The sequence below is a fragment of the Dendropsophus ebraccatus genome, chromosome 4 (assembly GCF_027789765.1).
Source record: "Dendropsophus ebraccatus isolate aDenEbr1 chromosome 4, aDenEbr1.pat, whole genome shotgun sequence".
Taxonomy (NCBI): Eukaryota; Metazoa; Chordata; class Amphibia; order Anura; family Hylidae; genus Dendropsophus; species Dendropsophus ebraccatus.
The window spans coordinates 133257103-133283603 of NC_091457.1; the positions used below are offsets into that span (position 1 = coordinate 133257103).

Here is a 26501-nt window from a genome sequence, read left to right on the forward strand (position 1 = left end):
CCCAATCTATACCTCCATGGCATCTTTATAAAAACCGCAGTGTGAAAATACAGTTAGTTCTCATCACGATCATTAATAAATCAATCCGATTTGAGGAGCAGCGTTTCATTTCTGTACCGTGTCTTGAAAGGCTTCGCTTACATTCCTTCAGATTTTAATTTAAGGGTGCTTTGTAGTTGTCTCTTATATACTATTTCACAGTGCTGCAAAATACATGTTAAAAATTTACACTAACCGTTTCTATGCTATACTTTAGGGATTATGTTAAAACAGCCAGAATGCCTGCCAGCTGCATAACCTAAAATTATGCCTTTTGAATCTAACAGACGGAGCAGGTCATCAAAAGGCTCATTGGAATATTGCAAGCAAGCAAATATGTTTACTGACACTGCAGCCACCATAAATAGGAATTATGTCTTGTTGTTGGTATGTTCCACTGGTGCCCAAACACTCAAAGACCATACAGTGCGGCAGAGATGACTCCAGAACTTCAGCACATAAAATGTGGAATTTTCCCCCTGAAATTAGCCAGCTTTATGCCCTCAAAAACAATTTGTAAGTTGGCATTTACAGGGATTGGTTTGCTTGTAAATATAGAGTTATGTTATACGGATTGTACTTCTGTATCCTTACTGCTTCTGTAGTCTGCAATTTTCTTTCAACTATTTATAGGCACAAATGCCAAAAATAACTTGTGTCAAGCAGAAATATTGATGGATATTTTTGGAAAATGATTATGGAGAGTTTCTTTTTTCCCATGGGACCCACAGCAGGAGACTGATGCTAGAGAAGCAGGGATGGAACAGACAGCATAGGCAGCAAAGACACTAAGCCAAATCCAAGTAAACTAACAGTATCTATTGCTCAGACAAGGTAGAGAGTCTGATACACAGTAAACACACAGAGCTGCTCAGACTAAGGGTATATGCACATTTCCGTCAAGATTCTGCGCCAAATCCACGTTCTGTCCAAAAAATTTAGATGTCAATTCTTTGGGCGGATTCCGCTTGAGGAATCATATAGGAGTCAATGGGCCATAAATTCAGCTCAAAATTCTGCTTGAATTCCGCTCCTATTCTGCAAGAGGAATTTCAAGCAGAAATCTTTCCTCTTCAATTCCTTGTGGAATCCGCGAGAATTGCTCATATACCCTACTGTATCCGCAGCGGATTTCACGCTGCAAGTTCACAGCGAAATCCACTGCGGTTACCTTTCCAGTCATTTCAATGAGATGACATACTCACAGCGGGATTGTCATCCTGCTGCGAGTATGGAAAAGTCAGCCCCCTTAACTCCCCGCGGCCCGAGTACATACATTACCGGGTCCCCGCTTTGGCTTGCTTCGGGGGTTCCTGGCGTCTCAGGGCGCTAAGACAATCAGTGTGCTGCCCTGCCCCTGTACGTGTGAACTCACCTTTAGGCTGGATTCACACGCTGTAACTGTGCGGCTGTATTTTTTATGCGGCTGTAAATGTGCGGGTGAAACTCCGGCCGTGGGAAAAAATAGACATGCGGCTCAAAACATACGGTCATTTACTTGGAAATCTGGTTCAACTAAAAATAACAAATAAAATGTTAAGAAAGTGATGGAAACACCTCTGGATGCATCTGGGAAAGCAGGGAACACAGTTTACATGAATCGCTATTACCGGGGTTTGCGATCCTCTGCAGTATAGCCGATGTCTCTCATGGTTAATATATTGAATTAATAAAACACATTTTCTGTCTAATAAAGTCCCTTTTATTGTTCAATAATTAAATGTAAACGATTCCATCATTTTGCAATTAAATATACTGTTAAAATAAATATATATATAAATAAATGTATATTTATATATATATTTATTTTTTGACAGTATATTTAATTGCACAATGATGGATTCGTTAGAATTAAATTATTGAACAAAGAAACTGTATTTATTTAAACGAAAATGTGTTTTATTCATGAAATATTAATTAGTACAGAAAGCTCTATTAGCCGGTAATTCATATGCCGGCAATAGAGCATTCTGTACTAATCATCACTTTACTTTAATGAAAACATCAAATGTTTCTTCTAATTATGTTATGACAATAACATTAGAAGAAACATTTAGAATTATATGTGCGCTCAGCTGATTGGCTGTTCGGCTGAGCGCACATATAATGAGCCGGTCCGCAGTACAGTGACTTCATTGTGCTGCGGACCAGCGAAGAGGACACATCGGGGTGAGTATAGAGCTCTCCCCACCCCCTCCCCGGCACTGCACCCCTCCCAGCAAGGAAGGGGGGGTCAGTTAACCCCTTCCTTGCTGGGATGGGTGCAGTCTGACATCAGTCTGGCCCCCAGGGGGTTAAGGGGGATGCAATACATCCTCCCTTAACCCCTTGGGGGCCAGACTGTAAGCAGCGATCTGTAAAGATGCTGCATACTGTAAGGTGCACAACACCGCTCACAATGATGGGTGTTGTGCTCCTGTTTGTGTTTTTTGTGTGTTTCTCCCTTTTTGTTTTTCAGATATCGGTATCCTGTGGATTACGTCGGATTCCGTGGACTACGTCGATGACCAGCGGTTGTTCTTTGAATTTTTTAAATAAAATGGTCAATGAGGGGTGTGGGGGTGTTTTTATTTGAATAAAAAAATTTGTAAACTTGTGTCTTGTCTTTATTTCTTTACTTTATAGACTTAGTAGTGGAAGCCGTCTAATAGACGGAATCCATTACTAAGTTGGGGCCTAGTGTTAGCCGGTATAAAATGGCTAACACTAACCCCCTATTATTACCCCAGTACCCAATGCCACCAGGGGTACTGGGAAGAGCCGGGTGCCAGTGGTCCCGGAGCGTCAATATTGGCGCTCCTGGACCGGGCGGCAGCAGGCTGGTAATATTTAGGCTGGGGAGGGCCTAAACCAATGGCTCTTCCCACCCTGGTGTTACCAGGCTGCTGTCGTTTGGTTTTTAACCCGGCTGGTTATAAAAATAGGGGGGACCCTATGCGAATTTTTTTTTAAATAAATAAATAATTAAAAAAAAACGCATAGGGTCCCCCCTATTTTTATAACAAGCCGGGTTAAAAACCAAACGACAGCAGCCTGGTAACACCAGGGTGGGAAGAGCCATTGGTTTAGGCCCTCCCCAGCCTAAATCTTACCAGCCTGCTGCCGCCCGGTCCAGGAGCGCCAATTTTGACGCTCCGGGACCACTGGCACCCGGCTCTTCCCAGTACCCCTGGTGGCATTGGGTACTGGGGTAATAATAGGGGGTTAGTGTTAGCCATTTTATACCGGCTAACACTAGGCCCCGACTTAGTAATGGATTCCGTCTATTAGACGGCTTCCACTACTAAGTCTATAAAGTAAAGAAATAAAGACAAGACACAAGTTTACAAATTTTTTTATTCAAATAAAAACACCCCCACACCCCTCATTGACCATTTTATTTAAAAAATTCAAAGAACAACCGCTGGTCATCGACGTAGTCCACGGAATCCGACGTAATCCACAGGATACCGATATCTGAAAAACAAAAAGGGAGAAACACACAAAAAACACACAAACAGGAGCACAACACCCATCATTGTGAGCGGTGTTGTGCACCTTACAGTATGCAGCATCTTTACAGATCGCTGCTTACAGTCTGACCCCCAAGGGGTTAAGGGAGGATGTATTGCATCCCCCTTAACCCCCTGGGGGCCAGACTGATGTCAGACTGCACCCATCCCAGCAAGGAAGGGGTTAACTGACCCCCCCTTCCTTGCTGGGAGGGGTGCAGTGCCGGGGAGGGGGTGGGCAGAGCTCTATACTCACCCCGATGTGTCCTCTTCGCTGGTCCGCAGCACAATGAAGTCACTGTACTGCGGACCGGCTCATTATATGTGCGCTCAGCCGAACAGCCAATCAGCTGAGCGCACATATAATTCTAAATGTTTCTTCTAATAATGTTATTGTCATAACATAATTAGAAGAAACATTTGATGTTTTCATTAAAGTAAAGTGATGATTAGTACAGAATGCTCTATTGCCGGCATATGAATTACCGGCTTATAGAGCTTCCTGTACTAATTAATATTTAATGAATAAAACACATTTTCTTGGAAATAAATTCAGTTTCGTTTGTCAATAATTTAATTCTAACGAATCCATCATTGTGCAATTAAATATACTGTCAAAAAATAAATATATAGATAAATATACATTTATTTATATATCTATTTTTTTTAACAGTATATTTAATTGCAAAATGATGGATTCGTTAGAAATAAATTATTGATCAACGAAAGTGTCTTGATTACAAATAAAATGTCTTTGATTAATTTAATATAGTAACTATTAGAGGCATCGGCATTCGGCATCATTGCCGGCTATTTTTGAAGTACTCCGTACGGACCGCCTGTCAATCCTCGGCCGCATGTCCAGCCGCAAATAATGGTCTTGTTCATTTTTTACGGGTCCGTTTACGATAGGGCCGTAGATTCATACATAGTGTGCACTGTGCAGCCGCATATCCTATACTTCCCAGCATACACACGAACCACCAAAAATACCGCCGCACAATTACAGCCGCAAATACAGCCGCACTCTTACAACGTGTGAATCGAGGGTTAGGCTGCATACCTAGCTCTCACGAGTACTGATGAGCAAACTTTGCGAATGTTCATCCAAACCCAATCTGGATCTGGAGACATTGGATGCAACTATAGAGAGTCCTGGAAAACAAGGGACACCGGGAGTCAAATGCTGAGCATTTGGGTTCTGACAAACTCGAATGTTCGGCAAGTTAGCTCATCACTTCTCCCAATCTGTTAACCACCACTGCCACTCCATCCTACTTTTATCTGTTCACTACATCGTACTAACATACATTTGGTAAATTAAAAGGATTATTAAATAGATAGAAAAGAATGTGACTGCTGGATTAGACTACACTGGGTTTTTTTGTAGTCTGTTACCATGGAGACATTTTCATTTGGTAGATTAGTTCAAGTTTAATTTTAGAAGCACTGGAACAAAAATGGTTGGACAGAAGGTCCTTTTTTTTTTTGAACCAATAACTTGAACAAGAGTTCCTGCTCTTGTATGTTTTTTTTCCAACTATGCCCTATGCTGTCTATAATAGTTACTGTAGCAATAGAGATGAGCGAACCTCGAGCATGCTGGAGTCCATCCGAACACGAACTTTCGGCATTTGATTAATTTGGATAAAGCCCTAAGGCTATGAGGAAAACATGGATATAGTCATTGGCTGTATCCATGTTTTCCAGATAACCTTAAAGCTTTATCCAAGTTCAGCAGCCCCAGCTAATCAAATGCCGAACGATCGGGTTCGGATGGACTCGAACCCGAACCCGGTTCGCTCATCTCTAGTTAGCAACAGTGCATGTGCAGTGCAGTGCATGTGCAAGGTAAGGGGTTATTGGCTCTAAAGGATGCTCATACACTTGAAAGACAGCTGCTGCAGCCTGGTCCGTCTCTTAATTTTCAGCAGAATTGCAAAAGAGAAAGGTTATAGGTTTACAGACAGCAATTACAGTAAGCAAAGGTACAGTAAGCCCCAAACTACTGCAGCTCTATACCTCACATGACAGATTCCCTTTAAAGCATACCTGTCATTTTAGGTGACTTTACAGAATAAATTGCCATGTGAACATACATGAGGAGCAGCATTATACCTGGCCATTATGTATATATTGTATATGGAATTTTCAGTATTATTTCCAGTTAAAGCGAATGTACCATCAGTATATTCTCTTTAAATTCCTCACATGGATAGAACGGCACTGGCGCAGGAAAGCAGGCGCCGCAGTCCTTTTTTCAAATCATGGCCCGGTTCCCATGTACAGCACCGTTCTATTCCCGGGCACCGGCCAGGGGTGAAGCATTGGAGGCGGGCCAGCCTTCCCCCAGTGTGAGGAACACTCCGCCCCTCCATGATGCGGCTGTACTGATGGTACATGCACTTTAAATCTGTAGTTTTTAGTTTTGACAATGCTGGTGGAAAGGGGCCAACACCTGTGGTGTCTGAAGGGGATTTGTAGTACATTTATATATATGATATCAGGAGGGAGAAGGGCTAATGCGCTGGTCTAACAAGGGTATGTATGAGCACAAATGAAAGAAACAGCAAGGAAGGGTTTGAAGCACTGAACTACTTTTGCTGCTGCTAATAAAAGCTAAATGAAGATGGGAGATAGAATTAAATTCAGGAGGCAGCACTGTTTACGAACAGTTGTAAAAAAAAAAAAAAAAAAAAAAAAAAAAAGGAAGGGACACCTGCCAGGAACTGTGTCTGACCACAGAAATACATCCTAGAAGGTATTGCTTCATGTGGCTCTTACTTGGAAACTGGGTTTCCTATATGAAGAGGTTCACGGGGAGGGGATAAACCCCATGTATTCTCCTATTCTTTATCACTGTTGTGAATATTCTTCATCCAACAAATGACTTTTCCAGTGCAATGTTCCTTTAATAACACTGAGGTGAAGGCGTAGACATGAAGGCGTAGACAATGAGACACGTTTATGGACAGGTTAGTTCCAGCTCTGTGTTTGACATGTTTGTAAAGTCTAGAGCATTATCTTCAATAATCTATATAGGGACTGCTCACTCTTCCTGTCTGAGGTCGAGTCAAATCCAGGTCAGGTTTATAGGAAGTCAAAGCATTGTTGTCTTGCATGACAGGATCAAACTGACTAAAACATAATGTCAAGGTAGAAAGATGCAACAGAAATGCTTTGTTACTCTGCAGACATTTAATCTAACATATATATAGTGGTGCCTTGTATTACGAGCATAATTCTTTCCGGGACTGTGCTTGTAATCTAAATCACTCTTAAACCAAAGCAAATTTGCAGATAAGAAACCATTGAAATGCAGACAATTGGTTCCACCCCCCCCCCCAAAAAAAATAATGATTTTTTTTATTCTGAACAACATGTAAGACATATTAAACAAACTTTTAGAAACAGCTGAATATGTGATATTATAAGTTACTGTACAGTATAGCAATCAGCATGTGGAGTATAATGTATAGTAAAGGCATAAACCTGAAAAACAGCAGCAGTTTGTAGATACAGGATGGAGCTGCAGATCCCCATAATGCAGTAGCGTAGTACAACAGGCTAGAACAGAGAAGCAGGACTGCTGTCAGAGGTCTGTGTGGTCACATGACAGCAATGGGGAAGGGGTGTGTTCAGTATGGACCAATCAGGAAGTGAGAATCACAGAGCTGTGCAGGAGGACAGTGACAGACAGACAGACAGTGACAAACCTTTCTATACATCAGTGTGAGTGCAGGCAGATTACAGCAGTGTGTATAGCTGATTGTGAGTGCAGGCACAGTATAGCAGGAATGGTAAGGATATGAAACACAAGGGCTGACAGAGACTGCAGAAAGGAGTGGGCAGGGTATAGGGTGAGCACAGTAAAGCAGCACTCTCTGTCCAGGGAGAGCAGGGTTACAGCTATGGAGAGATTACCTCCAAAGCCCTGTCCAAGCCCCAGCCTGAGGTGGATCTGCTATGATTTTAAAGTTGATGGAGACTTCCTGGGTCAGAGTACAGTGCTGTGGACCCTGCTATGCAGTATTCCATGGGATGATTATCGGGTGAATATGGCTGATAATCGGTCCATGGAAAAGGGCCTTTAGACTGACTTTTTTCTTTTTCTTAAGTGTGTGGAGACTTTTAGATGGGTACAGTTTTTAGAATACATAGAATAGGCAAGATAGTGAGGACATTGCTCTAGGCCTTAATATGACTGGGATGGAATGGACAGATTAAAAAAAAAACTTTAAAATTACATGCTGATGAATTGCTAGAACCTTAACAAATAAAACTGAGAAAAAATATGACATAATAGGAATAACTAAGATATGGATGAAAGAAATATGGAAAGATGAGTTTTTATGTCCTAAACTACAAGAAGAAACGTGTGTCTCAAGACAGCTCTGCCATTCAGCGGCCTGGACTCTGCTACGGCCGCTGATTGGCAGAGCTGCCTAGAAACGTCATATCTCATGCGGCAGCTCTCACCAGGAAGCAGCCATGGGACTGGAGTCCCGGACAGGGCGATCCAGGCACCGGCGCTGGAACGGGGGAGGTAAGCGACCTCCGGCTTCAATTTCCACCCCCTTCCACCCGTGACCTCCACCAAAATACCCCCCGGCCCGGAGTACCCCTTTAGGTCTTGCATCACGGTGGGCTCTTCAGAGCATAAGAGATACTTTTTCTTTTCAGCTCTCTACTCTTCCGCTGCCACAGTATATGGATTTGTAATTTACTTCTATTTAAAAACCTCAAGTCCTCCAGTACTTATCAGCTGCTGTATGTCCTGAAGGAAGTGTTTTCTTCTTTTCTGTCTTTCATCTGACATCTCTGTCCAAGACAGGAACTGTCCAGAGCAGGAGAGCTTTTCTACAGGGATTTGCTGCTGCTCTGGACAGTTCCTGTCTCGGACAGAGATGTCAGCACAGAGATGTCAGCAGAGAGCACTGTGTCAGACTGGAAAGACAAAAATACTTCTTGCAGGACATACAACAGCTGATAAGTATGGGAAGACATCAGATTTTTGAAAAGAAGTAAATTACAAATCTATATAACTTTCTGAAATCAGTTGATTTAAAAGAAAAAGATTTTCGCTGGACTACCCCTTAAGGTATCTACAAGGTTCTCCACACCAGGCATTTAGAAAGACATGCTACATTGAAATCTGCTACAGAGCAGGACAAATTTTGTTGATGTACAGTTTTGTCAGAGGATTTGCCCAGACTATTTAGCCTGAAGAGGAAGTGATATAACATGCTTGTAGCGAGCGAATAGTATTATCTGCCTTGGTTCTTTCATGGTCATAGCACATCGGAATGAGAGTATTTATCAACAACCCCCGTTAGATAATTCAGCGAGCTGCAATATAATCTAAACGGGTGGTTTTCTGTTATTAGGAGGTAATTCTACACATCCGCTGCCATTTAGACCTATAAATGAAGGCTCTCTTATTGAGGATTAGTTCGATTTGTTTTCGATTCTCCTAGTACCAACAACACAATGGATGGTTACTGGGGAGAAAATAAGCTGAGTAAACTGTTTCAGCTCTGCCCATTGTCTGACGGGAAGGTTTGTGGGTATGATTACTGCCAAGCCATTCAGCAAGAAAGTGAGCCAGACTAGAAGCATTTTGGCCAATGTCCAGCGGCATCTTGATGATCCCTGGTAAATGAGGCTTATTGATGAAGCTGGGTTCAGTTGTATGGTTACTATGGTTTTCAATAGGTCAGGATACATTTTTATTTTGCAAAAAAACAACAAAAAAACATAAAATACTAACACTACGTTTTTGCAATAATTTTTTCCAAAAAAACTGATAAAAAAAAACAGATGCAATTGTGTGCATCCGTTTTGACCTGTTTTTGCATTGACTTCCATTATAAAAAAAAAAAAAAAAAATGGATCAAAATTGATCCTTTTTTTTTTTAACGGACACAAAAATGAGGTTGATTACATTTTTGTGTATGTTAAAAAAAACTGATCCGTTTTTCTATTGACTTCCATGATAAAAAAACGGATCAAAACGGATCCGTTTTTTTTTTACGCACACAAACACAGTTGCATCCGTTTTTCTCTTCAGTTTTTAATTCGTTTTTAACCACAAAAAAAAACCGATAAAAAAATAGATTGCAAAAACGTAATGTGAACCCAGTCTTACCTGTGTTTGAAAATCCATTTTTATTAGAAGGGTCCCCCAGATATAAGCTGAATACAGAGATTCCCACTGCTGTGTCCACTTGTGATTAAAGGGGTGATTTTTTTTTTCTTCTTTCAAACAAACTGGTGTTAGAAAGTTATACAGAATTGTAATTTGCTTCTATTTAAAAATCTCCAGCACTTATCAGCTGCTGTATGCCTTGCATTAAGTGGTGTATTCTTTCCAGTCTGCTCTCTGCTGCCACCTCTGTCTGTAAAAGGGACTGTTAAAAGCAGTAAAGGTTTTCTATGGGGATTTGCAACTGCTCTGGACAATTCTTGACATGGACAGAGGTGGCAGCCGAGAGCACTGTGTCAGATAGAAAATAATACACCACTTCCTGCAAGACATACAGCAGCTGATAAGTACTGGAAGAATTAAGATTTCTAAATAGAAGTAAATTACATTAATTTAATTAAGTTTTTACAATCAGTTGATTTGAAAGAAAAAAAAAAAAAGCTGGAATATCCTTTCAAAGGGGTTATTCAGTGCTACAAAAACATGGCCACTTTTCCACCCTTTCTTGTCTCCAGATTGGGTGGGGTTTGAAACTCGGTTACATTGAAGTAAATGGAGCTTAACTGCAAACCACACCTGAACTGGAGATAGAGAGTGGGGGAAAAATGGCCATGTTTTTGTAGCGCTGGATAACTCGTTTAACTATAATCTGCTGTGCTCCTGCAGTGCCTCTGCAGGACAAAGTGAGTATAACATGATGCTCATTCAAAACAATGAGCTGTCTATCTAGAGAGAGAGAGAGAGAGAGAGAGAGAGAGAGAGAGAGAGAGAGAGAGAGAGAGAGAGATGTCTATCTAGAGAGAGAGAGAGAGAGAGAGAGAGAGAAACATTCTATGTAGTTCTTCTCTACTCTGCTCTCTATTTCAGCCAGTATTATAAGACTCAAGCCAGTGGAGAAATCCTATACTCACCCTCCTTGCTCATCTGCTGCCACGGTTCTCAGGGAGACTAATCCCTTTGTGCAGCTCTTCCTGGGTTTGGTGCCAGCTCAAAGAATTGCCACCTTAGCCAATCAGGGGCCACAGCAGTGTCCTATACATTCCACTAATTGTGCTGACACCAAGTCCAGGAAGTGCTGTACAGTGGAATTAAACAATGTGAGAACAGTAGCAGCAGGGAATTAAGGTGAGTATAGTATTTTTTTTATTTTCCACTATCCCAATTGTGGAATTATTTCTTTTTCTAATCTAATTATAAAAAAGAGAAATGGCCAGAATACTTACCAGCCTTAATTTAGGTCTTAAATCGAGGGCTGGAATATACATAGTAACCTTTACTTTTACGCTGTTGTACCCCTGGGACAAGTGGTGTAGCTACCATAGAGGCAGGGTAGGCAGTTGCTATGGGGCCCATGCAGAAGGGGGGCCCAACAAGCAGAAGACAAGGAAATCTCTGTGTGAGAACAATAGCAGCAGGGGATTAAGGTGAGTATAGTGTTTTTTTTTATTTTCCACTATCCCAATTGTGAAATTATTTCTTATTCTAATCTAATTATAAAAAAAAAGAGAAATGGCCAGAATAATTACCAGCCTTAATTTAGGTCTTAATCGAGGGCTGGAATATACATGGTAACCCTACACTCTCACCCTGTTGTACCCCTGGGACCAGTGGTGTAGCTGCCATAGAGGCAGGGTAGGTAGTTGCTATGGGGCCCATTCAGGGGGGGGGGGGCAACAAGCAGAAGACAAGGAGATCTCTGCTTCACTGCACTGATAACCTCTGTTCTCTAGCTGCAATTAAGTAGGAAAGGAAAATGTGCAGAGGTCAGCGGTAATCAGTGCACGAGCAGTAAAGCCCCTATTCCACGGGCCGACTGAGAGGCGCAAACGAGCACTATTAGCCCTTGTTTGCTCTTCGTTCCCCGCTTGCTACCGCCACTATTCCACACGGCGACGGGACTATTCCACGGAGCGACCGCAGCATATCGTTGCTGTATGAGTCGTTTGTCTTTCAACATGTTTGAAAGACAAACGACGCAACGATCAGTCGACATGAACAATGTCGGCTGATCGCTGCCTTCTATTCCACGGGACAATTATCGGCTGTAATAGCCGATATCGTCCGAATACGACCAATAATCGTTTTTCGAAATAGGGCCTTAAAGCAGATATCTCCTTGTCTTCTGAACTTTGGGTCACTTACACACTGCAGTACATAAGGGGTTAACCAGAAGGTAGTCTTTTCCTGCACCTATGTATTTAACCATAAGGACTCCCAATGGGCCCTTTATAGGTAAAAACTGTGGACAGTCATAGCAAGCAGCCATTGGCGCAGTGCTTTGTGTTGTGCGTAGAGGAAGGGGGGTCCTTAAAGTTTTTTGCTATGGGGCCCCGTGAGTCCTAGCTACGCCCCTGGTCTAGAGGATATTGCCAGCCTTTCTTCCCCTCTCCTGAACGTTCTGGAATGTAGAACTTTTTTTTTTTAGATACCTAAACACCAAACTAACAGTTACTCTATAGACAGTAAAACTTATACCTGTATATTAAGGCCATGTTCCCACTGCGCCTAACACCAGCAGTTCTGTGACCCGGCCGGGTCACAGAATGGCGGATGTTACTGAAGATCATCCCGGCCTGTACTGCCTCATTTCTGGTGAATTCTGATGCGGGCGCGCCCGTGTGTGCTCACATCCCAATTCACCATTGCACACCATGAAGTGTGCGGCCGGATTTATGCTAAACATACGTTGTGTGAACATGGCCTAAAGAGAATGCTCATATCTTGGCACCTTTTATAGATAATATACTATGTGATACGGCCTTGTTTATTCTTATTGTTTCTGTGTGAGTATATACGATAGCTGGCAATGATCTTTTTTTATTTTTTTCCGATGTGTACTAAAAATAGAACAGGATTGGACTATTTATGGCAGTTCTTTTCTAAAATTACATGGTGTGATGTATGTGTCAAATGAGATATTGATTTTCATTGTCTTGGCTGTGCACTGCCAATTTATCTTACCTTTGATCAAGTGGATATGACTAAGTCTATAAGACTTGTGCTGTACTTACACATATTCTAGTCATTTATCAAAGGACTCTACCAAATGGGACGTCCATTATAGACTGTAAATATACAAACTGTAGAACCCAACCTATAAAAGGTCATATCATCTTTATGTACAGTAACCTGGAGGTGGGAAATTAAAATCTTCATCATATATTATAACTACAAAAATTACTAGTCACCATATCAGAAGTATCTTTTGTCTTATTGAGTAGATAAGATAAGGACGTTAGCTCACTTCCTTTCATGACCCTATCACATATACCATAAATGAGTGAGATTAGGTTACTAAAGGGGTCCTCTTCTATAGAAACCCCATTGTCATATACTTTTTTTTAGCAAAATCTGAACCAACACTCCTCCTCTGTTTAGGGTTCTCATTTCTTGACCAGTGCAGTCAGTGACTACAAAGAAGTTCTCTCTCTCTCTCTCAGGAGGACCTGCCCTGCATCCTGGTTTTAGTGGACACATTGTAATACTGTAATTCCCCTGTGGTGGCGCTGAGGGAGATCTGAACATATTCAGCCAGGTTTTCTCTCATAGCGATCTCTCATTCTCTCAGCGATCATGCTGCAGCCTTCCATTAACCCCTTAAATGCTGCAATCACTGCGTTTAAGTGAAAGTGACAGGGGCAGCCCCTGTCACCTAAAGATCGGGACCCCTGCAGTATAACTGTTTTAACGGACTGTTTTAAAGGACTGCTGGAGGTCTCTTACCTTCCTCGGTGCGGTCTGATCGGCGCTCTGTTGCTTGTGTCTGCCACAGGTAGGCTCAATAAGCAGAGCGCCTATTACACTGATCAATGCTATGGCTATGACATAGCCATGATCTGTGTATGCAATCTAAAGGCCCTATTCCACCAACAGACCTGACGACAGATTATCTGCCAAAGATTTGAAGCCAAACCCAGGAACAGACTATAATCAGAGAACAGGTCATAAAGGAAAGACTGGATTTCTCCTCTTTTCAAATCCACTCCTGGGTTTGGCTTCAAATCTTTGGCAGATAATCCGTTGTCAGATCTGTTGGTGGAATAGGGCCTTAAGTATTGCAGATAAAAGTCCCCCAGGGGGACTTAAAATGTGTTAAAAAAGTTTTTAAAAATACCCCAAAGCCCCTCCCCCAATAAAAGTTAAAATCACCGCCCTTTCCCATTATATAAATAAAACATATAAAAATAAAACATTATATACCGAAGCATGCGTAATTGTCCGATTAAAATATAAAAATCGATATTGCGGATGGCGAACAGTATAAACGAAAAGAGGGAAAAAATGCCAGAATTGCCAATTTTTTGTTACATTATATATATAAAAAAAAAATTATAAAAAGTGATCAAAATGTCCGAGCTACACAATTATGGTATTCATAAAAAGAAGAGATCATGGCGCAAAAAAATGACACCCCATAGGTGAAAAACTAAAACCGGTATAAGCGTCACAAAAGGACCATTTTATTAATAATTGATTGCAAAAAAAAGCATTTAATAAAAAATATATTATATATGACATAAGTGAATCTGTGTAAACCTGCATATGATTGACTGACCTATAGAATGATGGTATCATGTCGCTTTTACTGTATAGTACATTACGTAGACACAGGAACCCCCCAAATGTTACCATATTGCATTCTTTTTTCCAATTTCACCAATTTATATCTTCAAAAATAATATTTTGGGGTTCCATCATACATGTTATGGTAAAATGAAAGACGCCATTACACAGTACAACTATTCCTGAAAAAAAACAAGCCCCCACATGGCCCTGTAGATAGAAAACATAGGGCTTTATCCAGCTTCAGCAGCCACCGCTAATCAAACGCCAAACGATCGGGTTCAGATGGACTCGAGCATGCTAGAGGTTCGCTTATCTCTACTCTTTGGAGATGGACTTGTAGCCTTGAGATTGCTCATGCTTCCTCAAAAATTTTGTTTCTCAAGTCCTCAGACAGTTCTTTGGTCTTCTTTCTTTGCTCCATGCACAATGTGGTACACACAAGGACACAGGACAGAGTCAACTTTAATCCATTTCAACTGGCTGCAAGTGTGATTTAGTTATTGCCACCACCTGTTATGTGCCACAGGTAAGTAACAGGTGCTGATAATTACACAAATTAGAGAAGCATCACATGATTTTTCTAAGGGTGCCAATACTTTTGTCCAACCCTTTTTATGTTTGGTGTGGAATTATATCCAGTTTGGCTTTTTGACAATTTGACTTTTTGTGGTTTTCCATTGAAGACAAATTAAATGAAGAGATTAATACCAAAGCATTTGTGATTGCAATCATTTTCTGGAAGAAATTGAGTATTATCTGATAGAATTGCAGGGGTACCAATACTTTTGCCAGCACTGTACATACCACATGTGCCACTAACATACCCACTACATACTACATGTGTCACTAACATACTCACTACATACAGCATGTGCAAATAACATACCCACTACATACATGTGCCACTAACATACTCACTACATACTACATGTGCCACTAACATACCCACTACATACTACATGTATCACTAACATACCCACTACATACCACATCTGCCAATAACATACCCACTACATACAGCATCTGCCACTAACATACCCACTACATACTGCATGTGCCACTAACATACCCACTACATACCACATGTATCACTGACATACCCACTACATACCACATGTATCACTGACATACCCACTACATACCACATGTGCCACTAACATACACACTACATACCACATGTGTCACTAACATACTTGCCACATGCTTTTTATGCTACTCACACATTGACCCAATTAATACATTAGACACATGGCACACATCTACTGTCGGACATATAGGGAGACATTTACAAAGTGTATGCCCGAGGCGTACGCCAGGGAGAAGGTGCAGATTTCCCTATTCTCCCTGGCGTACACCTCCAGTACGCTCCACTCTCCCGATAGGTGGGCTGGGGGAGCTGCTCGCAGGCGTAAATCATGATCCAAATCTACACCTGCTGAAAGCAGGTGTAGATTTAGTACGCCGGAAGCAGGTTCGGGTGCCCGGACAGATTCATTGAGAGGCGTGCGCTTCTTAGTGAATCCTGCCGGGGAAAAGGGGGTCGGGCCTAATATAAGACCGGTGTACTTGTACACCGGTCATCATAAATCCCCCCCCATAGTGTTCATAACGACCTCTGAACAGATCACAGAGCATGCCTAGAAGACTTTCCCATGGAATCCCATTAAGCCACTCACTGTACTGTTGTAAAACATGTATCTAAGTGCTGATTAACAGAGCAAAAGCTTAGGCTGGGTTCACACTGCGTTTTTGCAATCAGTTTTTTGAAATTTGTGTGCATCCGTTTTGATCCGTTTTTCTATTGACTTCCACTATTAAAAAAAACGGATCAAAACGGATCTGTTTTTTTGACGGACGCAAAAACGTTGCTGACACTTTTTTATGTCCGTAAAAAAATGGATCCGTTAAACGTATGCTAAAAACGCAGTGTGAACCCAGCCTTAGGCAATATGGCTGCCCATATAATGTACTAAACATAAAATTAAATACATTTTTATTATGGGTAAAACAGGGTGCACCAACATATTCTACAGCACTGTACAAAGATTGTCATTGCTCACATTGGTCCTTGTCTCCTGGGGCTCACAGTGAAGCCTTTTTTACCTACCCTTTCTAAGTGATTTGTAGCTTTTTCTTTTCACATTTATATTATCCTATATATTGGAGTTACCAAAGCACATGCAGTTGTGTTGGCAGCTATGTAACACCTGCAAGGCTGACCCGTAGGTGCAGTTATATAGCAGATCTTCCCTCAAGGCTTCAAAAGAAGAACTAGGCTGAACCCTAATTATCCTGCACAAGGACAATGGAGACCGAAGACAAGTCCTTACCTTTACATTCCTCCTATAATAACCTGTAATTATCAGCATTTATAGCCCCCATAAGGTTCTACAGGGCACTTACTTCTCAGACCTGCAGCCAAAATTTGTCAGCACTTGTCTGCGTGTCTTTAAATAGTTAATGTTTTACACAATGCTGTTATATCATTTCCTATATAACTTACAGAAGATTTCCCCTTAAAATCACTTGACAATACAAGCTGTTGTCTATCAATCAATTTTTTCACAGCTGAGTCGGATGTTCTTGTCAGAGAATCCATCATATTTGAAAGGAAAATGACCGACACCTCAATGGAACACAGCGAACCCCCTGCTTCTCCAAGTTCACGCATGAGGCCCAGTCATATCACAGTATAGCAGGGCAATCTGGTATGCTTGTTGATGGATGTACGGGATAGGATTCTAGTTCATAAGTCCTATAGACTTAGGCACCTTAGCGGTTTCTAGCTAAGGGGGCCTTTACACAGACAGATTTTTTAACCTAAAACCAGGAATAGATTTGAAATGAGGAGAAATCTCAGTCTTTCCTTTATGACCTGTTCTCTGTTTAAAGGCTGTTTCTGGTTTTGGCTTCAAAAATCTGTCAGATAAATCTTTCTGTGTAAAGGCCCCCTAAGGGTCCTATTACACGGAGCGATTTCTAACGATAAACGATCGCAAACGTGATCGCTTATCGTTAACCTAAAATCGTTCACCATATTATACAGAATGATGGTCGTTAGTTATGATCGTTACTATGATCATTAGTGCGAACAATACTACGAATATTTATTCCTTCTGATCCCAGCAAAACAATGGACAATGTGCAATTACCCTGAAGGATTAGTGAAAAAAAAGCAGAACTCGAGCGAACAAATGTGGAAATACAGCAAACGATTATTTGAGGTTCAGATCTAAATCAACGATCAATGAACGATTTTTCGATCACTGCCTGCAATTACACAGAACGATTATCGTTTAATTTCGAACGATATAACGATTTTTCACACTATAATCGTCCCGTGTAATACGGCCCTAAGATCGGTCTGACATGCCACATTTTCATAGGACCATTCCTGGTATATAATGGTAATCACAGAGGAAACATATATTCCAAGGCTAATGCACCAGGAATGGTATCCTTGACATGTTTCATCACCTCTAGGTACCAGGTGGTTAACTCTTTGCAGGGCACAGGTTAGTGTTGGCAGTTTTACAGTCACAGTAGTTTCCACTTCTAGTGCATGTGATTAAAATTCTGCAGAGTAAGACGTCTTCCATCAGGAAGGTGTTTGGCTCCACATATGTATTCTCCAGCAGGACAAGAACCTAAAACCTCCAGCCAATGTCATTAAAAAGAATCATTAGTGTGAAGAAGAACAAGTCCTGGAAGTGATAAGGCCCCGACAGAGACCTGATCTCATCCTCATCAAGTCTGTCCTGGAATACATGAAGAGACAGAAGGCTGTAAGCAACCACATCCACAGAAGATTTGGGCTCAGTTCTCCAAGATGTCTGGAATAAACTGCCAGCTGAGTACCAAAAAGAACTGCTGTATTAAAGGCAAATGGTGGTCTCAGCAATTGTTGATCTGATTTAGATCTTTTCAATCACTTAGCATTTTTTAAAATATATATATATATATATATATATATATATATATATATATATATATATATATATATATATATATATATATATATATATAATATATAATATATATTAGTAGTGAAATATTCGACTTTTGAGAATTCAAATCAAATAGGCTCGAGATTCGACTATTCAAATGAATATTCAATCCCATTATAGTCTATGAGAAAAAAATATGAGGCACTTGGAAATCCAAATTCGACGACTTGGAGGTCACCAAGTCCCCCATAAGACCTCCCTAAACGATGCCAACACCTCCAGAATAGCACTGCGACATCAGAGGGAGCATGCCTGGGTGCACCCAACACCCAAAATTGCAGTATAATGCCTATCTCCGTAGTTGTGCACAGCATTACATACATGATTCCAATGTACGTCCATAGAGCATCACGTTATTCGCGTGTATCACGCATTACACTGTACAAACGCTAGGCCGCAGCAGAGCAGAGATTAGGCAACTGGCACAATAGGTATCACTTACCTTTTACTGGGCAACTGGCACAATAGGTATCACGTGCCTTTTAATGGGCAACTGGCACAATATGTATAACGTTTACATGCCCTTAGTGGGCTAAACCAGGGACACTATAAGTCGCTTGTACACACATGGCACTGGAATAAATACAGCTGCTGATGGTGCTGCTGCTGTTATATCATCTATTTCTTAGCACTGAGAAATGCTTTGGATTCAGAGATGGCTTTTTCGCTTGATCTTAGCCCTGAAAAGGACTTTTGGGTTCTGTAATAATCCTGCATAACTAAAACCTCTCTCTCCCTGCTGCAAGATCTTTCCCTGACTAGGTTGAAAGCTCATCTGCGGTCGAGAGGCGAAAGTCAATTATTAAATATTCGAGGTCATGTGGTTCAGTCATCCAATGAGGGTAGACACTGTTTTCGCACTGCGTGCTTACTCCCAGGGTCCCTCCTTGCATGGTGATTGGATTAAAAAAAGCGCCAACTGCGATGGTAGGGCTTTCAAATGTTTCCGCGTATTCGTCACACTACTCGATTAAATTTGAATCTTTCGAATACCGCAATATTCGATCGAATATCTTCTCGATCGAATCGTGTTCACTCATCTCTAAAATTATTATATATATATATATATATATATATATATATATATATATATATATATATATATATATATATATATATATATATATATTGTGGGAGATTAGCTCTGCAGAGCCGGGCAGACAGCAGGATTGGCAGTCAGAGACAGTGACACAAACTTGTCCAAAACAGAGATGCCCCTGTTTGTTTATTCAAACCAAAAGAAATTCAGCCTTACATACAGGCACAAAATAGAGTAAATCCTGCTCATCTGAGCTCTAACTAACACAGCAAATCCTAGCTATACAAGTTACTTGCTACCAGTCACCCAACATAGAAGAACACAAGTTGGTACAATACCAGTGTGGCTCAAAGTCCCAGCAGAAGCTTTAGCAGCTCTTACCCTCTCCACTGCCAGGAGAGACCTCCATGCACAACCACAGCTCTATAGACTCTGTGCCTCCACTTATGAGACCTGTGATCAGTAGCCTCCAGCACCTGGGCTGACTTGTGCCAGATACAAAAAACCTGGACTGGCCAGGAAGGGAATGACAGGCCCCACTACCAACCTGCCTGTCATTCCATAAAAATCCAGGCCCTTTTACACCAACTAAAAACAGTCCCATAGCAAGTAGTTTGCGATGGGTTTTAACTTTCCTGGATTCCTCCATATCTCACCCAGCTTTCCCTATATATATATATATATATATATATATATATATATATATGTATATATATATATATCTTCTCTTTGAATTAATTCTGTTCTATGAAATCGTAAAATCCATTACGCATGTATGTGCTGCAAGACCAGGTACAGACACAATTTATTCTGCAACTGTATTTTCTCTGGGTTTGAAGACTTTTATTGCTGGTAATTATTCTGAACTTTCCATTGTTTGACAAGTTGTACTACCAGCTGTTTTCCACAAGAGGGCGCACTAAATGAGCAACAGCAATAAACTGTTCTAGCAAGCCTCTGTGCTGTGACTATGCATGAGTATTTTCTACAGTACTTGTAGTCCTATGGTTAAATGACAAACATACAGTAGCTTTACTACACTGACAACCCAGACTCTACTACATGTGTGAAAAAAAAAATAAAAATAAAAAACTTTTGTAAAATATATGTCTATTAAATAAACACCCATAGTATTAAAACCAGTGACAGGTGAAATATATAACATTGATGATCTAGTGACAGTGACGCCTGTCAGGGCCTGGAATATATTAGGAACATGTATACAGCCAGTTCTTGAAGGTAATGTGCTGGAAGAAGAAAAGAAGGGCAAATATAGTGATCTGGGCAGACTGTGGTCATATAATTACAAATTGCTGAATAAGATAATGCTATCAATGATAAAAAGGTTTTAGAACACAGAGGGCATCACAGCTTTCTGTATATGAGGCTGTGTAGCCACAGACAAGTCTGTACCCATGCTGACCCCTGCCCACCACCCAAAGAGAATAAAATGGGCACATCCTGAGAAGCAGAGCTGGACCATGGAGCAGTGGAAGAAGGCGGCCTCGTCTGATTATCACATTTTCTTTAATATCATGTAGATGGCCGGGAGCATGTGCATCGCTGACCTGGGGAGAAGATGGCACCAGGAGGCACTATGGGATGAAGACATAGTGTATTACAAGTAGAATAATATCCATATGTAATTCAAGTGCAAAGCTTCTGGGGGCAGCACCTCTGTATGATCAGCAGATGAGGCGGCCCTATAGGATTAGAACTAATTTGATAACGACTATAAATTAAATCAACATATTGCCATATTGGGAAAATAAAATACAGCAGATTGTTAAAGGAGAAGTCTGACGAAAATTTTAATAAAAGTATTGTACAGTATTGGGAAATGCACATATATTGCTTTTTCCCCCCGTCACTTACTACTGCATCAAGGCTTCACTTCCTGAATAAAATGGTGATGTCACGACCCGACTCCCAGAGCTGTGTGGCTGTGGCTGCTGGAGAGTATGATGGCAGGGGGACACTGAGGGACACAGTGCACTGGAGGGACACTGAGCATCCCTCTGCCATCATCCTCTCCAGCAGCCACAGCCCGCACAGCTCTGGGAGTCGGATCATGACATCACCATGTTATCCAGGAAGTGACATCACCATGTTATCCAGGAAGTGAAGCCTTGATGCAGTAGTAAGTGCAGAGAAAAAAAAACCTTTATAAGCATTTCCCGCAATAAGTGTATATTGGTGATTTGTATAACTTTTGGGGGGCAATACAATACTTTAATGAAAATTTTCACCAGACTTCTCCTTTAAGGAGAAAAAAAATTAATTATCCGGTAACAGAAAGTTGTACAGATTTGTAAGATACTTCTGTTTAAAAATCTTAAGTCTTCCAGTACTTAGCTGCTGCCGTATGTCCAGTCTGACACAGTGCTCTCTGCTTCCACCTCTATGTCAGGAACTGTCCAGAGTAGTAGCAAATCCCCATAGAAAACTTCTCATGCTCTGGTCAGTTCCTGACATGGACAGAGGTGGCAGCAGAGAGCACTGTGTCATACTGGAAAGAATACACCAAGTCAAGTGGCTTATATACAGTATGTAGGAATCTTTCAGCATGAAAATACGCAATGTGTTCCGGTTAACTCATTTTAGCATTTACATTCTAATTGCTAAATAGCGAAAACAGTTAGTTAGTTAGTTTGCCACCATTTTCTTGTGTAAATTGGGCATTGTGCATTTACTAACATTGATAGGATATGTTCATACCTGTCTATAAATACATCTAGAAGGGAATTTATGAAGGCTGACGTACTCGTACGCTGATCTTACATTAGGTCCCGCCCACCAGATTCACTAAGAGGCGCACGCCCTTAGTGAATCCGGCCCGATCTGCGCCTATTATAAGACTGGCACAGAAATATACACCTGCTCTGGAGCAGGTGTAGATTCTCACCATGATATATGCCTGTGAGCAGGTGTAAATTATGATAAATTGGGCGTAGTAGGAGGACACCCCTCCTCCCCGACTTGCTGCGCCCCCCCCCCCCGAGCCCGCTCTGCCTGCCCATCGGGCGAGCAGGAGATATGGTAGAGGTATGCCAGGGAGAAGGGGCAAATCTGTGCCTTATCCCTGGCGTATGCCCCGGCTGTAACTTTAATAAATGTCCCCCCTTGTCTCAAAGGGAACAAATTCTTAAAGGGAACTTATCATCAAACCACAGGCAGCATGCCACAGGTAAAGACTCCCTTAGTATAAGTGCCTATGATTCTCTTGAAGTGTTGCTCACTTATGGGTTATATACTAGTTAGACCCCTCAGCTGTAGTGTGTTCTGTATCTCATGGGACTGCCAGATGTCACTCAAGAGGGGAGAGGAGGGTTGGTGCTAAAAAGCTCAGGACACAGGTCTGGTTAATAAACATCCAGGGGACTCTTGGCATCTAATTTGCATAAAACCCATAAATATTTGAAGGGTAGATGAAGTGTCGGATCCTCGGGGTAGGCGGGGACCACAGGAGCCAGAATGACGGCGCTTCACGGCTTCAGGTTTAATGAAGTAAAACGATGAATTTTAATGGTCTCATAAACAACGCGTTTCGAGGCATAAATTGCCCCTTTGTCAAGTAGGAGAGACATCTATTGATGTCTCTCCTACTTATCACCCTATGGCGCCCTTTCCACTTTTTTAGCCCTACTCATAAATATTTGAAGGGATTGTGTGGTGCGGGAGCACTAAACACACACACAAAAAAAACATACTCACCTGCCCTGATCCCCCGGACCCCCTGTTCCTCACTGCTTCCTAGTTCCTGTAACAGCCTCAACTAACCAATGGCCTTCGTCTGTGTTCCATCTCAGTCAGTAACTGGCTGAATAGGTAGTTCTTGCATAGAGAATCAAAGGAACCATGAAGCAGCAGTGACAAGTGAGAGCATGGAGCCATCAGAATAGGCGTTGTGGGGGCTTTGTGAGTATGACTTATTTTTTATGCCCGCCCCCCCAGCAAAATGCAAAGAATCCCTTTAAAATGTCTTTTTTTTCTCTGTTATGTTACCACTATGGAAAGTGATATAGATATGCTTAAACTTTTTTTCATGTCACCTAACATCGTCAGCTATGGTCATTTTCTTTGTCACCCTCTCCTCTCAAGCTGCTATAGGGTTGTATTTATCTTTTTTATTATTTATCTTTGTATTCCCGACCACCACTGCAGCCACCACCATAGTCCCCATGAGGGTTGTCACCCAGCTTTCTCAGATCTCTGAAAGGAATATCTGCCTAGTGTAGCAGAAAATATAAAAAAAGAGGATTTCTCCTTGGTTGTCATCCAGCTTTTTCCATAAATAACTTTTTATAAAAAAAAACAACAAAAAAAAAAAACAGAATAACTTTTCTTTTAAACAATTTGACAGGAGAAGACGACATAACACCTACATTTACTACTGTCTTTATTTGAAGGGCAATGGCTGTAAAGCGCAATCCTGCTTTCTTTACGATGAATACAGCCCTAGGTAATTCACCCCCCACCCCCCTCCTCCAAGTTCACCTATAGGGATGACTAGCCCTGTCCCCCTGCACCTGAATTACTATCCATGCCAGGAGCAGGAGTCTTTCCTATGGTCTTTAAGTCAATCAATCAGAACTAAGTGAGGGAGGCATCTGTTTCAGACAACAATGGTCTATTTCTTTGTGGGTGCTGTCTAGCTTTTCTTTAATAAATTTTGATAAGATCTCAATAGATGAGGGTGGCGGGTGCAGGCTCCCTCCTCATCTGCTGCCTTGTCACTGACTCACAAAGGAGGAGGAGGAGGGGGGAGAAGGTGCAGTAGGCACTGTCAGAATATCCCAGGGCAACATAACATAACTTTATGAAGGAAGCCACAGAAAATTACAAAAAAAAAAAAAAGTTTAAGTCAAAGGAGCAGAGGGAGGGACAGTTGTATGAGTGGTAAACAGATATAACCCCCCCCCCCCCTGCAGCATTGTCCATACTACAGTAGAGGAACACCAATATCTACACACACCCATCTGCATCCCTCCCTGACAGCACTGGCTGAGATTCACAACACCAGAGGAATGTGCACAATGAAACAGGATCCCAGTGTCCTCCTAGCTCCAGGTATTCCTCAGGCACAGTCTACCTGTTGACTATCACATGAAGAGAACCCAGGCTAAGGAAGCACCATGCTTGTTGCCCTTGCCCAGGGACACAGCTGCTGCAGAGCTTCAGGCAACAGGTGAATGTTCTGCAGTTATCTTCATCTTCTGCTTTTTTTTTTATTTTATTATTATTTTATTTTTTTTACCCTGCACACTTCAAATCCACACCCCCAGAGAGTGAGAAGACAGTGCAAGAAGACATGTGCTGGCTGATGGTGCTGCATTATCACTAGTGGGTGTATTGCACACTCCCATCATTACATACTCCAAGTGTGACCTGCATACAAATCCCCAGGACCCCCTGAGCAGAGGAGGCAGAGAAGAGGGGGGTGGGCAGCACTCACTGACTGATCCTGGCTCAGCTTCTCTTGGGATTTACAAACACTAAAACTGCCTGATCACATCACTAAAGTGGGTTTGGTTTGCTGTGCTGTGTCTTTGATACTTTGACCTGGAGCTCCCCTATCTGGTCTAGGAGATCCCCCCAAACTGTCAGCACTGATCACTAAGTGAAGCCCCCCTAAGCAAGGAATATGAACAGGAAGACGAGACGCTGGATTTTTCATATCTTTCTCAGTCTGGGGATTGTCTACATTAAGATAGGGTAAGTGGTGTGACACTGGTGACAACTGGGACTGACCATTAAGATGCTGACCAGTGACATCTCAGCTGCTGCTGCTGGCTGCATGGTCCATTCATTCATGGATGAAAGTTTTGCACTAGTTTATGGGGATTTTGCAATGGGATGCACACTTTATAGTGATGGTGTCTAATTTGTGGCTCTCCGGTCGTTGCAAAACTACAACACCCGGCATCTGTCAGGATATGATGGTAGTTGTAGTTCTGCACCCACCGACAAAGTTCAAACTTCTTTCTATGATTCTAGCTGTCTTTGCACTTATATATCTGACATATTTGTATACATTTATACTCACAGACACAACTATTTGTCTTCTATCCTATTGATTCTGTGTTATTTGTACATAGTGAGCTCAAAGTTTTAGCAGCCTCCTTTCATGTGTCATATTATGTCAGATCAGGCTGATAGATGGTAGATGTATGTCCCCCATGTGCCCCAGTGAGTTACAGCTCTGCAGGACCAGAAAATAATGCAGAAACTTTTGATCTCAATGGACAGTACAATGATTTTTGTCACTTCTGGGAAATCAAGAACTGAAGAAGAAACTCTCCTGGGGAGATCAGCTGATCCAGGGGGTTTCCTGTCCCTAGGGAAGCATATGATTAGGGGACCCACCATGGTCCAGAGCCTATTCTGCAGATACAATGTATGAGAGTAATAAATAGATATAAGCTCTATACTTATATACTGTAGATGTGACCAAGGATGACCTATCATTCTTAACATCCCCTGACAATATATAGGGGGGATATCGCATCATGTTGGTGTAGCAGTTTACAAGAAGACTAAGGTTATGCGTTATATTTTGGAGACATTTGCACTACATTGTCACGTTCTTCACCTTGGCATATTCATTATACATTTGCAGCAGTCTCACTTTCTGATAGATGTTGGTGGCATGGCTTATCTGGAGTGAGATTTTCAGTCATATTTATTATTTGCAACTTTTTTAACGTCACTTTTTTCTTTTTGCAATTTCACTTTACTTGGTGGGTGGTGTAGAAATCCACAGGTAAAAAAAAATAGTTCAGGCTAGAAAAGTTGCATGAAAATGGTGCAAATTATAAATTTCCCCTCCCCCCTATTTTTGTGTCTTTGGATTTTCATTAGATACTTGACTTTGAGGATGGGTATAGATATAGGGCACTTGGTGACTTAGGTAGACACCGGTATTATAAATGGCACTTGCTAGGTGGGGTCCCAGATTTTGCATTGCGGCCTGGGAGCCTGGAGCCATTCTCGTTGGACTCTTCATTATTTTTTTGACTCTTCATGTTTTTGTTGGGAAAAATCATTACATCTATGGCGAGTATAACAGAGGTTGCATCACTCCTGCACAAACCACCAGCGTTATGAATGGAAGTGTCTGTCAGTCTATAATTGTATCCTAAGTGGAGTAAATC

At 41.5% G+C, this 26501-nt stretch overlaps 1 protein-coding gene across 1 annotated transcript in view; it reads left to right on the forward strand.

Moving 5' to 3' along the window:
• The first annotated feature begins 24465 nt into the window (after positions 1 to 24465).
• Positions 24466 to 26501, forward strand: part of LOC138788791 (protein Wnt-7a) — a 51009-nt gene continuing 48973 nt past the window's right edge. Inside the window, exon 1 of the mRNA XM_069967072.1 lies at positions 24466 to 25062. Within this exon, the coding sequence (XP_069823173.1) occupies positions 24992 to 25062 (71 nt within the window). The 5' untranslated portion in view covers positions 24466 to 24991. The remainder of the gene's footprint in view (positions 25063 to 26501) is intronic.